Source organism: Salmo trutta, chromosome 24, assembly GCF_901001165.1.
Source record: "Salmo trutta chromosome 24, fSalTru1.1, whole genome shotgun sequence".
Taxonomy (NCBI): Eukaryota; Metazoa; Chordata; class Actinopteri; order Salmoniformes; family Salmonidae; genus Salmo; species Salmo trutta.
This window is the reverse complement of record NC_042980.1, coordinates 47,627,189-47,642,239: the sequence shown is the minus strand read 5'-3', so window position 1 is coordinate 47,642,239 and position 15,051 is coordinate 47,627,189. Positions and strand designations below refer to the sequence as shown.

At 40.8% G+C, this 15,051-nt stretch overlaps 2 protein-coding genes across 3 annotated transcripts; one reads left to right on the top strand and one right to left on the bottom strand.

Annotated features, from left to right (window-relative positions):
- Nucleotides 1-2,522: 2,522 nt before the first annotated feature.
- Nucleotides 2,523-4,125, top strand: LOC115160571 (uncharacterized). The gene is made up of 4 exons (XM_029710731.1): nt 2,523-3,164; nt 3,268-3,528; nt 3,563-3,718; nt 3,753-4,125. The coding sequence occupies exons 1-4, from the start codon at nt 2,824-2,826 to the stop codon at nt 4,123-4,125; spliced, it is 1,131 nt and encodes a 376-aa protein (XP_029566591.1). The 5' UTR covers nt 2,523-2,823.
- Nucleotides 4,126-4,385: 260 nt separating this feature from the next.
- zc3h15 (zinc finger CCCH-type containing 15) lies at nt 4,386-13,394 on the bottom strand. Of its 2 annotated transcripts, XM_029712390.1 has the most exons (10): nt 13,152-13,394; nt 12,739-12,840; nt 9,583-9,691; nt 8,648-8,800; nt 8,353-8,453; nt 7,943-8,128; nt 7,037-7,183; nt 6,172-6,264; nt 5,783-5,915; nt 4,386-5,316 (listed from the first exon to the last, which is right to left on the bottom strand). In XM_029712390.1, the coding sequence occupies exons 1-10, from the start codon at nt 13,233-13,235 to the stop codon at nt 5,150-5,152; spliced, it is 1,275 nt and encodes a 424-aa protein (XP_029568250.1). In that variant the 5' UTR covers nt 13,236-13,394; the 3' UTR covers nt 4,386-5,149. The 2 variants fall into 2 exon arrangements, with proteins under 2 accessions (XP_029568250.1, XP_029568251.1); XM_029712391.1 differs by lacking the exon at nt 13,152-13,394 and having other exon boundaries at nt 8,648-8,807.
- Between the last annotated feature and the right edge of the window lie 1,657 nt (nt 13,395-15,051).

The window sequence follows — 15,051 nt, the reverse complement described above, 5'->3', positions numbered from 1 at the left end:
TTGATTTTGATGATTTCTAACTCCTCTGTTTTTTTACAGAAAATTGTGTACGGTGCAATACGCATGTCCAATATGAAAATCAGATTAGGATTTAAACTGATAGTCCACTCTTTCAAGGCAGCAGAATGTAAACTCTTGTGGATTTGGAAACGCAGAAGTGCTCCTGTGTAGAATGGACACCCAAGTTAATGTGACACAACGTACAGAGAAGTGTGTACAGTGCAGATAAAAGATAAAGAGTACAGACTTGAGCTAATTAACAATGGGATTTAAAAGTGTTTCCTAAAGTTGATTATTATAATTATTATTAAATATATGATTAATGTTATTACTGTTATTATTAATAGTAGCATTATAAGTCGTGTTTAGTTGTTTGTATTACCGCTGTTACCATGACAACTATCATGACTTTTAACGCTGTTAACAATATCAACGCTATAATGTTATTTGTGCTATTAAGGCAATTCACTTTATTTTTTTTTATTCCTATTTTTACATTGTTTTCTAAACATTTCCTCATAAAATGTTACAAATTTCGCCCATTCGTATTATTATTTTTTTAATCCTCGCCGGAGATTTATTTTGAAGTGAAATTGCCGAGGTCACGGTTTTATTTTTTGCTAGGTCTTGTTTATTCGTGTTTATTATTGTTGGCGGAATGGAGGTTTAATCTCGCGTTTGAATTTTCACGTGACATTTTTTGGAATCAACTCCGTCTGTCAAAATCAGAGATCAGAATTCCTTTGAAAGGGTCAATGAGGGAGTTCTATTCCACTGGTCTGGATTAAAACGGGCTATGGCCCGGCACGTCATGGGCGAAAGCTGGGAGGGAGAAGCGCTCTTTTCAAACAGTCACTTTACATGTGAAAACACAGAATCTTACAAATCACTGATCACTACACGTGCTTAATTAAGGCACTTTTGTTTTTAGCCGAGTTGAAGCGGGGAACCTCGAGGCAGCCCGGTTACAACGAACACATTCACTTTTCACCTGGTGTAAACTCCTCCCTCCCTCGGGGTAAACCGGGCCAGATAAACACTGTCATGAAAAACATTTATCCAATCCACTCCAGAAGTGATGGAAGCAACGAGAATGAGTGTCCAACGAACCTCTGATTTACAATGAATGAATGAAATTCTTAATCTAATGATTAGCAAATTACTGGAGAATCATGTATTTCTTCTTCCTCATTTATTTTAGTACAAGTTTGGCATTTCAAAATCATGATTTTGTTAGCCTACCTTATTCTCGAATGAGACAAGAGAAATTAAATACAATCTCAGTTGTACAAAGTACATACATTTTCCACTCAAAAAGCACTCCAGAGTATTTTTGGACACAGTGAGCACAATGGCAGTTAGTTAAAGCCTGTTGTGTAATAGCTGTGAGTCATTTGGGTAAAGCTTGTTTAAATCCTAGATGACTAATGAGTGCTGGGGATATTTTGGTCGTATTTGGTCTGATCCAGCCTCATACAGACTGCGTCCCAAATAGCACCCTTGCATCCACTACTTTTGACCGGTGCCCTATGGCATCATATTCCCAACATAGGGCTCTGGTCAAAAGTAGTGCACTATGGGTCCTGGGTCAAAAGTAGTGCACTTATATAGGGAATAGTGTGCTATTTGGGAGGTAGAATAGTTTCAGAGGCAGTTTACGATGAAGTAAACTCACAGGAATGTGTGGCAAAAAGCCCCTGGGAATGTCAAACCCTGTGTAAGAAGATGGAGTGAGTAGAGGAGGGATGGGATGGAGAGATGTAAGGGTCAGGAAAGACAGGGGGGAGGTATAAAGGAATGTTGACTGATTTTATATGTTGTGTTTGGCAGACACTGCATTCTGCTTTTATAGATGATTGAATTACAGTACTGTCTTTGAGAAAACATTTAACAGACATTTTTAACTGTTTACATACAAACTATATGAGATAATGATAACATAAAGGACACAAAGTTATTGATGAATAGCAGAAGTTAGATTTTGAGAATTTGGTCAGAACTTTTCCTCTAGATGATATAGGTTTGTCTCTGTGGTTTAATGTGCGGCATGTAGTCTGTCATGAAGTTATTACATACAGGAAATGTTCAAAAAAAAAAGACTACAAATGCTAAATGAGTTAAAAGTTATTAAACATTTTGAAAGGTTTATTATTTCGTGAAAATATTGTTGCAGGAAGCACGACTGACTGAGCCTCAGCCCCGCCAACGATGACAGTATTTACAGATTAAAATGAGTGTGGGCTTTTCCTTTTCATTGAAAAGACAATCTGTCTTTTGTATTGTGGCCCAGGTCAGTCATGCATGAGGCTGTGGGGTTTATCTGACCATGTGACTCAGCATGAATCCATTCCATGGTTGCGTCTCATATGGCACCCTATTCCCTATGTAGTGCACTACTGTAGACCAGAGGCCTATGGGCCCTGGTTAGAAATAGGGCTCTGGTCAAAAGTAGTACACTATTAAAAGGAATGGGATGCCGTTTGGGTCACTGGCCAATGATTGTGCTGGACTTTGACTGACTGCATGGGCATATTTCCTAATGACAAAAGACTAGTGAACCGCCAATTTCAAAGGGCATTATCACAGGATGATGGGATAAATGCCAGGGGTAATGATGCCAGGCCCTACTATAGTATAGATGCCAGGGGTAATGATGCCAGGCCCTACTATAGTATAGATGCCAGGGGTAATGATGCCAGGCCCTACTATAGTATAGATGCCAGGGGTAATGATGCCAGGCCCTACTATAGATGCCAGGGGTAATGATGCCAGGCCCTACTATAGTATAGATGCCAGGGGTAATGATGCCAGGCCCTACTATAGATGCCAGGGGTAATGATGCCAGGCCCTACTATAGATGCCAGGGGTAATGATGCCAGGCCCTACTATAGTATAGATGCCAGGGGTAATGATGCCAGGCCCTACTATAGTATAGATGCCAGGGGTAATGATGCCAGGCCCTACTATAGTATAGATGCCAGGGGTAATGATGCCAGGCCCTACTATAGTATAGATGCCAGGGGTAATGATGCCAGGCCCTACTATAGTATAGATGCCAGGGGTAATGATGCCAGGCCCTACTATAGTATAGATGCCAGGGGTAATGATGCCAGGCCCTACTATAGTATAGATGCCAGGGGTAATGATGCCAGGCCCTACTATAGATGCCAGGGGTAATGATGCCAGGCCCTACTATAGTATAGATGCCAGGGGGTAATGATGCCAGGCCCTACTATAGATGCCAGGGGTAATGATGCCAGGCCCTACTATAGATGCCAGGGGTAATGATGCCAGGCCCTACTATAGTATAGATGCCAGGGGTAATGATGCCAGGCCCTACTATAGTATAGATGCCAGGGGTAATGATGCCAGGCCCTACTATAGTATAGATGCCAGGGGTAATGATGCCAGGCCCTACTATAGTATAGATGCCAGGGGTAATGATGCCAGGCCCTACTATAGTATAGATGCCAGGGGTAATGATGCCAGGCCCTACTATAGTATAGATGCCAGGGGTAATGATGCCAGGCCCTACTATAGATGCCAGGGGTAATGATGCCAGGCCCTACTATAGTATAGATGCCAGGGGTAATGATGCCAGGCCCTACTATAGTATAGATGCCAGGGGTAATGATGCCAGGCCCTACTATAGTATAGATGCCAGGGGTAATGATGCCAGGCCCTACTATAGTATAGATGCCAGGGGTAATGATGCCAGGCCCTACTATAGATGCCAGGGGTAATGATGCCAGGCCCTACTATAGTATAGATGCCAGGGGTAATGATGCCAGGCCCTACTATAGTATAGATGCCAGGGGTAATGATGCCAGGCCCTACTATAGTATAGATGCCAGGGGTAATGATGCCAAGCCCTACTATAGTATAGATGCCAGGGGTAATGATGCCAGGCCCTACTATAGTATAGATGCCAGGGGTAATGATGCCAGGCCCTACTATAGTATAGATGCCAGGGGTAATGATGCCAGGCCCTACTATAGTATAGATGCCAGGGGTAATGATGCCAAGCCCTACTATAGTATAGATGCCAGGGGTAATGATGCCAGGCCCTACTATAGTATAGATGCCAGGGGTAATGATGCCAAACCCTTTCACTATGTCTTCTAGAACTCGTTTTACCCATTCCCCTGTCTGTCTTTCACTATGTCTTCTAGAATCCTCTACATATTCATTCACTATATATATATATATATATATATATATATATATATATATATATACACACACATATACACACGTCCTATACATTCCTATCCTGATACAGGCATGCAAATTCATTTAAACATAATTAATATGTGAAGTCCCAATGATATCTCTGTAACCTTACTTTGTATTTTCTAATTAAGCATGAATGACACAAAGACACATTTAAAAGGGGAGGAAGTTGGGTATTAACCGAATAATTCCAGATAAATAGTGTTACCGTATACATTTAAATGAAGCCGTCAGAAAAGCCAGTATTTATAAAACACTAAGTCAACTATTTAGGCCATGATTACAACTTATTAACACCGAATCAAAATCACAAGGAGTAAAATACCTTGCTTTACATGAATAAAAATACTCAAATCAATATAACCAACCCAATAAATATTCCATTTAGAAAACATTCCCATTGACTTCTGATCAGGTTTAAATTAAAGTCGTATGAAGGAATAGACATGGCAGATCAGCACATAAAAATAAGAATGACAATCTCCTGTTATTAACTGGGATTTCTGAGTGGCAGACAGTCAGACGCATTTAAGAAAAACAAAAAAAACATTCATTTGTAAAAGGAGGAAAACAGAGTTTGTAGAGTTGCCAACATTTACTCCTCTAATAGCTCTGCTGGAGAAAGGATCTTTGTCTTTTGGATCAAAGAGGGCTGTGGGATTCCCATGGCGACGTTGTTATTGTGGAACATCATCATTCACTTTTAAGCCTTTTGTACTGTTGTCCATGGAACGAGCCGCCCAAACTCAAAAAAGAGACAATTCAATACAAATAAGTTGATTCTCAAATTCAAATGAGCCCAATTTCTATTTGATTCAATTGAAACGAGCAGATTTCTATTTGATTCAATTGAAACGAGCAGATTTCTATTTGATTCAATTCAAACGAGCCGATTCTGTTAAATTCAGCCCTTGTCTTATTGGTCCAGATCCAGCGTGTCGAGCTCCTCCTCTACCTCGTCCAGATCTTCTCCAGTGAACAGGTTCTCATCTACAGGGACATCCTCCGTGTCCTCCGCCATGTCCCCCTCTCCGTTCACTCCGTTCTCCTCCACCTCTCCACCACAAGCCTCACTCAGTTTGTCTGTATGGAGGAGAAGAGCAGCAGAGGGATTTATTCAGCGATGTGAAACGGTCAAAAAAAACGTTTTTGTTTTTTGACAGTCCCCTATTTAAACATGATCTATACTATACATTTCTATCTGAAAGTTCTGTAACGTTGCACTCTCCTGAACAGACCCCAGGCCATGTGCCAACAATATCAGTGGATGAAGTGATAATTGAAACCAGCAGAACCCACGCTCCGCCCAACCTGACTATGCCTGGTCAGATAAAATGATCACAACAGGAAATGAGTAGTACAGTTTCTCTGATGGAAACTTTTAGACGGACAGACATCTTGTAGAAAAGCAACAGAAGGTTATCAAACTGTTGGACGGACAGACATCCTGTAAAAAAAAAGAAGAAAAAAGCAAGCAACAGAAAGTTATCAAATTGTCGGACGGACAGACATCCTGTAGAAACAGTTAGACGAGCCAGGCATTGCTCACCATCTGTGTCCTTAGTGGGTCGAGGTCTGGCAGCGAACCGATCTGCTGACGCCACTGTGATCCTAGCGTTATCCACCTCTTCAGGAATAAACCTGGCCACATCAATGTCCAGGAAGTCTTCAGCATCCACTACCTGTCAGAGAAGCATAGATTTGAACACACATACATATATATACACACACACACACACACACACACATATATATGATACTAATCTACCCATTAAAACCAAATGACCATTCAGGACAATACAGAAAACAAAAACAAGGAGTCCTAAGAGTTGTAGAACTACATATAAACATCTCTATTTTCCAAGTAACATTACACTTCATTATATTATAACTTTGGTATTTAATTGAATCTGTCATCCCATCTAACAGTAAATTTACCTCATCACCATCATCGCCCTTGGTATCATCTGCCTCTTCATCATCGTCATCAACCAGGTCGGGGCGGAACTCAAACACTTCACGACCACTCACCTGGAAGAGAGAGAGACATTTTCACACCATAATACACTGACTGGACAAAACATTAGGACCACCTGCCTAAGATTGAGTTACACCCCCTTTTGCCCTCAGAACAGCCTCAATTCGTCAGGGCATGGACGCAACAAGGTGTCGAAAGCGTTCCACAGGGATGCTGTCCCATGTTGACTCCAATGCTTCCCACAGTTGTGTCAATTTGGCTTGTTGAGCGTTAAAAGCCAGTGTGCCTGGTACCTACTACCATACCCCATTCAAAGGCACTTAAGTATTTTGTCTTGCCCATTCACCATCTGAATGGCACACATACACAATCCATGTCTCAGCTGTCTCAAGGCTCCTCCCCTTCATCTACACTGATTGAAGTGGATTTAACTAGTGACATCCATAAGGGATCATAGCTTTCACCTGCTCAGTCCATGTCATGGAAGGAGCAGGTGTTCTTAATGTTTTGTACACTCAGTGTATAGGACAATGTTCAGGGCAGGACATCTCATTCAAGGGGTTTTGTCACCACCCTGTGGTAGGAGAAGAGGTGGTTCATGTGCTTCAGTGTATATTGAAATATTGTCCGTCCTCCCAGGCCATACAGATGGCATGTAAATACTCTATTTACCAGTACATTACAAATACCTGAATCAACATGAGCTCAAAAAAAAGAGACCCAGAAACCAATAAAGTCTTCTAGATATACTCAAGGCTTCTGTACCAGACTTTATTATTGCTCCTGTCTCAAATAACAATAACAATAAACCTAGTAGCAACTCACCCCTAGTGACCTGCCTGCTGAGAAATCCGCCCTCTTCCTCTCCATCTCCTGCTCATCCTTAGCGATCCTCTCCTGTCTCTTCCTCTTCTTCCAGGCCAGGAACGTCTCCAGAGTGATACGGGTGACGTTTGGACCCAGGGCTGATCGCTGCAAATATAGATGATTTAACAATGTTATTAAGTGGGTTTTTTTTGTCACAGACAACACACATTTTTAGAAACTATGAATAAATACATATGACATTTTTTTTGTAAACATTTCTAAGAGGTTACAAGGCTTTATTCATGAAAATGGTCATAAAGTGTTATACCGACATTTACTTCACAACTCTAGTACATTAGGAATGATCATAGACATAGATTATGTTTCACAACTCTAGTACATTAGGAATGATCATATATATATATATATATAGAATGACATAGATTATGTTTCACAACTCTAGTACATTAGGAATGATCCTAGACATAGAATGACATGAGTTGTGAAACATAATCTTAGTACATTAGGAATGATCCTAGACATAGAATGACATAGATTATGTTTCACAACTCTAGTACATTAGGAAAGATCCTAGACATAGAATGACATAGATTATGTTTCACAACTCTAGTACATTAGGAATGATCATATATATATAGAATGACATAGATTATGTTTCACAACTCTAGTACATTAGGAATGATCCTAGACATAGAATGACATAGATTATGTTTCACAACTCTAGTACATTAGGAAAGATCCTAGACATAGAATGACATAGATTATGTTTCACAACTCTAGTACATTAGGAAAGATCCTAGACATAGAATGACATAGATTATGTTTCACAACTCTAGTACATTAGGAATGATCATAGACATAGAATAACATAGATTATGTTTCTATGGGAATGAATCAACCGACCTCATTCTCGATCAGCTCCTCCAGTGAGATCTCTTCCTCCAGATTCTCTTCTTTCGTCTTGTCCTTCCTGAGGATGAACCCGGCAGGAAGAGCATGGCGGTACATACAGTTGTCTCCTCCCCCGGGACAGACCCAGAACCAACCATACTTGTTGTTCTCTATGGCATCCAGGAAGTACTTACAAACCTATGGGAGAAAACATCACTTCAGTCCGCCTCGTAGAAGAGCAAAGGAATGGAACAATAACAAACACTGTTAGTTACAATATGTAACACGCATTGTAATAGGTAACATGTAACAATATGTAGGTTAACAGAGATCCTATAGGTCATTCTATGGACTAACAAGCATGTAACAACAAGCATTGTTATAATATTTAGCCTTCCAGTAATTTGTTTGTTGATACGTACAATCTGAGTTTGTTGACTTTTGGCTTTCTTCATCTCTGCCTCTCCATGTTTCTTATTGACGACTTCCTCAAGCTTCTTCTCATCCCAGTTGTCCATGGTGTCTATAACAGATTGAAAATACATACATTTCGCATCACAACGAACAAGTTCATCCCTGACAGTGTGGTGGGCAGCATGTCAGGCACAAACCTGATGACATATGCATAGTTATAACATCATTTACTTAGAAACAAGGTTAAGCTACAAAATGGCGTCAACAAGCCTATAATTGTAATCATGGAGAAAACCCGCTTACCTTTTTCCAGGTCTTCGTCTCTGCCATCGACATACAGACTGCGCTTTTCACACTTCCTCTCAAGAGTCAGGTCGTGGGAGAACTTACACTTATCTCCCTTAGTGCACTGGTCTTGCTTGAAGAAGGCACAAAGCACAGATTTGGGATCCACACCTGACAACAAGAATTAGGAGACATGGGGAGAGAAAATGAAATAATAATAATAATAATAATAATACATGAGGGTAATATACTGTAGCCTTTCTCATGGACCCTCAGGTAGCCTTGTGGTTAGAGCGTTGGGCCAGTAACCGGAAGGTTGCTGGATCGAATCCCCCGAGCTGACAAGGTAAAACTTATGTTGTTCTACTCCTGAGCAAGGCAGTTAACTCACTGTTCCCCGGGCCCTGAGCAAGGCAGTTAACCCACTGTTCCCCGGGCCCTGAGCAAGGCAGGGCGCCAATGTTGATTATGGCAGCCCCCCCCCCCCCCCCCCCCCCGCACCTCTCTGATTCAGAGGGGTTGGGTTAAATGTGGAAGACCCATTTTCAGTTGAATGCATTCAGTAGGACAACTGACTAGGTATCCCCCCCCTTTCCCTCTCTGATTCAGAGGGGTTGGGTTAAATGTGGAAGACCCATTTTCAGTTGAATGCATTCAGTAGGACAACTGACTAGGTATCCCCCCCCTTTCCCTCTCTGATTCAGAGGGGTTGGGTTAAATGTGGAAGACACATTTTCAGTTGAATGCATTCAGTAGGACAACTGACTAGGTATCCCCCCCTTCCCTCTAACTTCAATGACGTACCATTGACTTTAAGAGAATGAGAGGCACTTATGTCGTTTTATAACTAGGGTATGGAGGGGTGTGAGGGACAATTTGAAAATAATGTAGGCCTATTAGACTTTTTTTTTTTACAAGAATTCTAATCACTCCATCATAAATAGTCCCAGTACCTTTGGCGACTTTCTGTGCAGCCACAACAGGCTTGAAAAGCTCATTCAACTCTTCCATCTCCTTCTTCTTGTCGATCTTCTTATTCTTATCGCCTTCAGCAGCTGCAACCTGATAACATCACGCACAGACACACATTGAAGTGCATTAGAACGGCTGGGTTGGGACACAAAGATCCAGTCACACCAAAAGTAATATCGGGGGCAGGAGCTACAGTGCCTTGCAAAAGTATTCATCCCCCTTGGTGTTTTTCCTATTTTGTTGCATTACAACCTGTAATTTAAATGTATTTTTATTTGGATTTCATGTAATGGACATACACAAAATAGTCCAAATTGGTAAAGTGAAAATAAGAAAATAACTTGTTTCGAAAAATACAAAATAATAACTTAAAAGTGGTGCATGCATATGTATTCACCCCCTTTGCTATGAAGCCCCTAAATAAGATCTGGTGTAACTAATTACCTTCAGAAGTCACATAATTAGTTAAATAAAGTCCACCTGTGTGCCATCTAAGTGTCACATGATCTGTCACATGATCTCAGTGTTTATACATCTGTTCTGAAAGGCTCCAGAGTTTGCAACACCACTAAGCAAGGGGCAGCACTATGAAGACCAAGGAGCTCTCCAAACAGGTCAGGGACAAAGTTGTGGAGAAGTACAGATCAGGGTTGGTTATAAAACAATATCAGAAACTTTGAACATCCCATGGAGCACCATTAAATCCATTATTAAAAAATGGAAAGAATATGGCACCACAACAAACCTGCCAAGAGAGGGTCGCCCACCAAAACTCACAGACCAGGCAAGGAGGGCATTAATCAGAGAGCCAACAAAGAGACCAAAGATAACCCTGAAGGAACTGCAAAGCTCCACAGCAGAGATTGGAGTATCTGTCCATAGGATCAATTTAAGCTGTACTCTCCACAGAGCTGGGCTTTATGGAGGAGTGGCAGGAAAAAGTCCATATTTAAAGAAAAAAATTATCAAACACGTTTGGTGTTTGCCAAAAGGCATGTGGGAGACTCCCCAAACATATGGAAAAAGGTACTCTGGTCAGATGTTACTAAAATTGAGCTTTTTGGCCATCAAGGAAAACACTATGTCTGGTGCAAACCTAATACCTCTCATCACCCTGAGAACAACATCCCCACAGTGAAGCATGGTGGTGGCAGCATCATGCTGTGGGAATGTTTTTCATCGGCAGGGACTGGGAAACTGGTCCGAATTGAAGGAATGATGGATGGTGCTAAATACAGGGAAATTCTTGAAGGAAACATGTTTCAGTCTTCCAGAGATTTGAGACTGGGAAGGAGGTTCACCTTCCAGCAGAACAATGACCCTAAGCATACTGCTAAAGCAACACTCGAGTGGTTTAAGGGGAAACATTTAAATGTCTTGGAATGGCCTAGTCAAAGCCCAGACTTCAATCCAATTGAGAATCTGTGGTATGACTTAAAGATTGCTGTACACCAGTGGAACCCATCCAACTTGAAGCAGCTGGAGCAGTTTTGCCTTGAAGAATGGGCAAAAATCCCAGTGGCTAGATGTGTCAAGCTTATAGAGACATACCCCAAGAGACTTGAAGCTGTAATTGCTGCAAAAGGTGGCTCTAACAAGGTATTGACTTTAGGGGGTGAATAGTTATACGAGCTTCAATGCCATACAACTCTCCTTCCGTGGCCTCCAACTGCACTTAAATACAAGTAAAACTAAATGCATGCTCTTCAACCGATCGCTGCCTGCACCTGCCCGCCCATCCAGCATCACTACTCTGGACGGTTCTGACTTAGGGGGACCAGTACGAAAAAAAAATATTTATGAAATGTATGCATTCACTACTGTAAGTCGCTCTGGATAAGAGTGTCTGCTAAATGACTAAATGTATATGTAAAATGAATATGTGGACAACTACTAATACCTAGGTGTCTGGTTAGACTGTAAGCTCTCCTTCCAGACTCACATCAAACATCTCCAATCCAAAATTAAATCTAGAATCGGCTTCCTATTTCGCAACAAAGCATCCTTCACTCATGCTGCCAAACATACCCTCTTAAAACTGACCATCCTACCGATCATCGACTTCGGCGATGTCATTTACAAAATAGCCTCCAATACCCTACTCAATAAACTGGATGCAGTCTATCACAGTGCCATCCGTTTTGTCACCAAAGCCCCATATACTACCCACCACCGCGACCTGTATGCTCTCGTTGGCTGGCCCTCGCTTCATACTCGTCACCAAACCCACTGGCACCAGGTCATCTACAAGACCCTGCTAGGTAAAGTCCCCCCTTATCTCAGCTCACTGGTCACCATAGCAGCACCCACCTGTAGCACGCACTCCAGCAGGTATATCTCTCTGGCCACCCCCAAAGCCAATTCCTCCTTTGGCCGTCTCTCCTTCCAGTTCTCTGCTGCCAATGACTGGAACGAACTACAAAAATCTCTGAAACTGGAAACACTTATTTCCCTCACTAGCTTTAAGCACCAGCTGTCAGAGCAGCTCACAGATTACTGCACCTGTACATAGCCCATCTATAATTTAGCCCAAACAACTACCTCTTCCCCTACTGTATTTATTTATTTTATTTATTTTGCTCCTTTGCACCCCATTATTTCTACTTTGCACTTTCTTCCACTACAAATCTACCATTCCAGTGTTTTACTTGCTATATTGTATTTACTTTGCCACCATGGCCTTTTTTGCCTTTACCTCCCTTATCTCACCTCATTTGCTCACATTGTATATAGACTTATTTTTCTATTGTATTAATAACTGTATGTTTGTTTTATTCCATGTGTAACTCTGTGTTGTTGTATGTGTCGAACTGCTTTGCTTTATCTTGACCAGGTCGCAATTGTAAATGAGAACTTGTTCTCAAGTTAAATAAAGGTGAAATAAATAAATAAATTAAAAAGTTATGCACGCTCAAGTTCAGTTTTTTTGTCTTATTTCTTGTTTGTTTCACAAAAAATATTTTGCATCTTCAAAGTGGTAGGCATGTTGTGTAAATCAAATGATACAACCCCCCCCAAAAAATACATTTTAATTCCAGGTTATAAGGCAACAAAATAGGAAAATGCCAATGGGGGTGAATACATTTGCAAGCCACTGTAGTTAGACCAAGTAAAGGTATCTAGCTATTTTCCCCCACCTGTCGTGCGTTCTGCTGTCCATACTTGACTTGATGAGTGACAGTTTTGATAAACTTCTGCTGTTTTGCTCCTTTCTTGTTCTTCAGTCCAAATGTCTTGTCCTGGTAAACGTACAAATCAGCAGACTGGTCATATTTAAGTTAACTACCTGACACATTGACTCCCAAGATGACTCCCAAAAGATTCAACCATGTCTCAGGATAACACGATCAATCAACCAAGTATGATCTGCCTCCTGAATAACAGTGATAGTCAGCTAGCTGTTTTGACGTTCATCAATAAACACGTAGCTAACTAGCTAACTAACTAGCTGGTATCTAGACAGATTGCAATACAAGAGAACCAGCTAGCTAGCAGTTGTTGCATAACAACTAGCTAACGTTAGCTTAACCGTGATATCCTGACATTTTACCTCGATAATCTTTTCTTTCTTCTTCTCTTGTGTTTTCTTACTACCTGCTGCCCCTGATGCCTGGACCGATTTCTTCGGAGGCATGTCGTTTAAAAAAAAAAATGTTAAAGAAATGAATCCAACCGCCGCTAATTAATTAAACGTGATGTTGTTGCTATTGTTAGCAAATCGGGTTAACCACAGCAGATACTGTCAGATGGATACTAGCGCATGCGCACAGCGGGCAGAAGGAAACGCAGCGTATTACGCTGAATACGCCTTGATCACACCAATAGTGTTTACGCGGTAAATTTGTGACGCAGCGTCATCTGGTTATGTGTGCAACAAAAAAGTTCAACAACGTTCAATTTCTGATACCATTTATGTCAAACCGTTTTTTAACACATACAGTTTGATGCATACGTTCGAGAAAACCGATGTTTGCACTACGACTGCCTCTGCAACTCAACAGTCTTTAAGGCGAAAAGCATCGTTCCCCCTGAAATGAATGTGCTTTCTGGTTTGCCAAAATGCAAAAACACGGTTGGTGGGATCGAGGCGTTAGTGTAGTTATTTCAATTATTATTATTATTTACCTTTATTTAGCTAGGCAAGTTAGCTAAAGAACACATTCTTATTTTACAATGACGACCTAGCGTAGTCATTTACGTTTAAGTAGTAGCAAAGACAGGGTTAGAAACTTAAAAGCCAACAGTAAATAAATAGTTTCCCTCCCAACAACAATATTTCTAATTGCACATTAATATAGATTCATATTTTTTCCCATCATGGAATATTTGCATGTGTCTGAACAAAATAGGGCCCCACAGTGGAGGTGTCATAATACCCATAAAACTTAGCGGTCAAACAGGGAAATGGTTCCAATAGTTTTCCACAATTCATTTTTCCCAAAGGGAATTTTAGAAACACTTAAAATAAGGTCTGTGTTTCATGTAGGCTTACCATGGCGTGACATTTCAATAGCCATGTAAATCTCTCTCTCGGAAAAGGTCCGTTTTATCAATATTTTCGGCTGTATATACTATCAGATTTGAAAATGCTAATTAGCGTCCAAGTAGACATCGTGCAAGACTACAAATCCCTGCAAGCTCCTGCATATCATCTTTCGCTGACACCTTTACTAACGAGTATTGTGTCAATGTAAAACTTGCACAAGACAGTTAACAGAATTGTCAATTTAAAGAAATGTTGCCAATTTATTCATTACTCAGTTTAGCTAACATTAGATAGTTAATCCAGAGTTTATTATCTTTGCCTCGATTTGGCAGTCTCGTCCAGATCATCATGGTATTTGTAGTTCTTTATGATAGCCACGTTAGCCGCAAATTAGCGTTTCATTTTGGGGAGGATAAATACAGGCGAATATATTGATGAAAGTCACTTTGTCCTTGAGCGATTTATCAAAACGTCACGTCAGGGTAAGCCCTTATTTTAAGTGTTTCTAAAAATAATCTCCTATGGGGAAAAATGAATGGAGGGAAAACTACTGGAACCATTTCCTTGTTTGACCGCTAGCTTTTATGGGTATTATGACCTATACTGTGGTGCTCTATTTAAACAATACAAGTATTGCATCATATTATAATTCTATACAACATCTAGGCTAAATCCTTCTTATTATCAGACCAACTATAATATACCACAAGCAAAAATGTCAGTGTACTATCATTTGGAAGAAATTAAGATTTTGTAACATCAGCTTAATGTGTTCCCCTTGCCTGGTTGATGGATAGTGGCTAATGCCTAATCTCAAATGGACAGCAACACCCTGCTGTAGAGCCACCATTAACCCTGGTGTAATTCATACACCATTAACCGTGGTGTAATTCAGACACCATTAACCCTGGTGTAATTCAGACACCATTAACCCTGGTGTAATTCAGACACCATTAACCCTGGT

Coding starts and splice junctions, on each gene's coding strand:
- LOC115160571 (XM_029710731.1), top strand. CDS start 2,824: ATGCCAGGGGTAATGATGCCAGGCCCTACTATAGATGCCAGGGGTAAT. Junction 3,529..3,562: donor GCCAGGGGTAATGATGCCAG/GCCCTACTATAG, acceptor TAATGATGCCAG/GCCCTACTATAGTATAGATG. Junction 3,719..3,752: donor GCCAGGGGTAATGATGCCAG/GCCCTACTATAG, acceptor TAATGATGCCAG/GCCCTACTATAGTATAGATG.
- zc3h15 (XM_029712390.1), bottom strand. CDS start 13,235: ATGCCTCCGAAGAAATCGGTCCAGGCATCAGGGGCAGCAGGTAGTAAG. Junction 9,692..12,738: donor GACAGCAGAACGCACGACAG/GTGGGGGAAAAT, acceptor TGATGTTATCAG/GTTGCAGCTGCTGAAGGCGA. Junction 6,265..7,036: donor CAGCAGGCAGGTCACTAGGG/GTGAGTTGCTAC, acceptor TCTCTCTTCCAG/GTGAGTGGTCGTGAAGTGTT.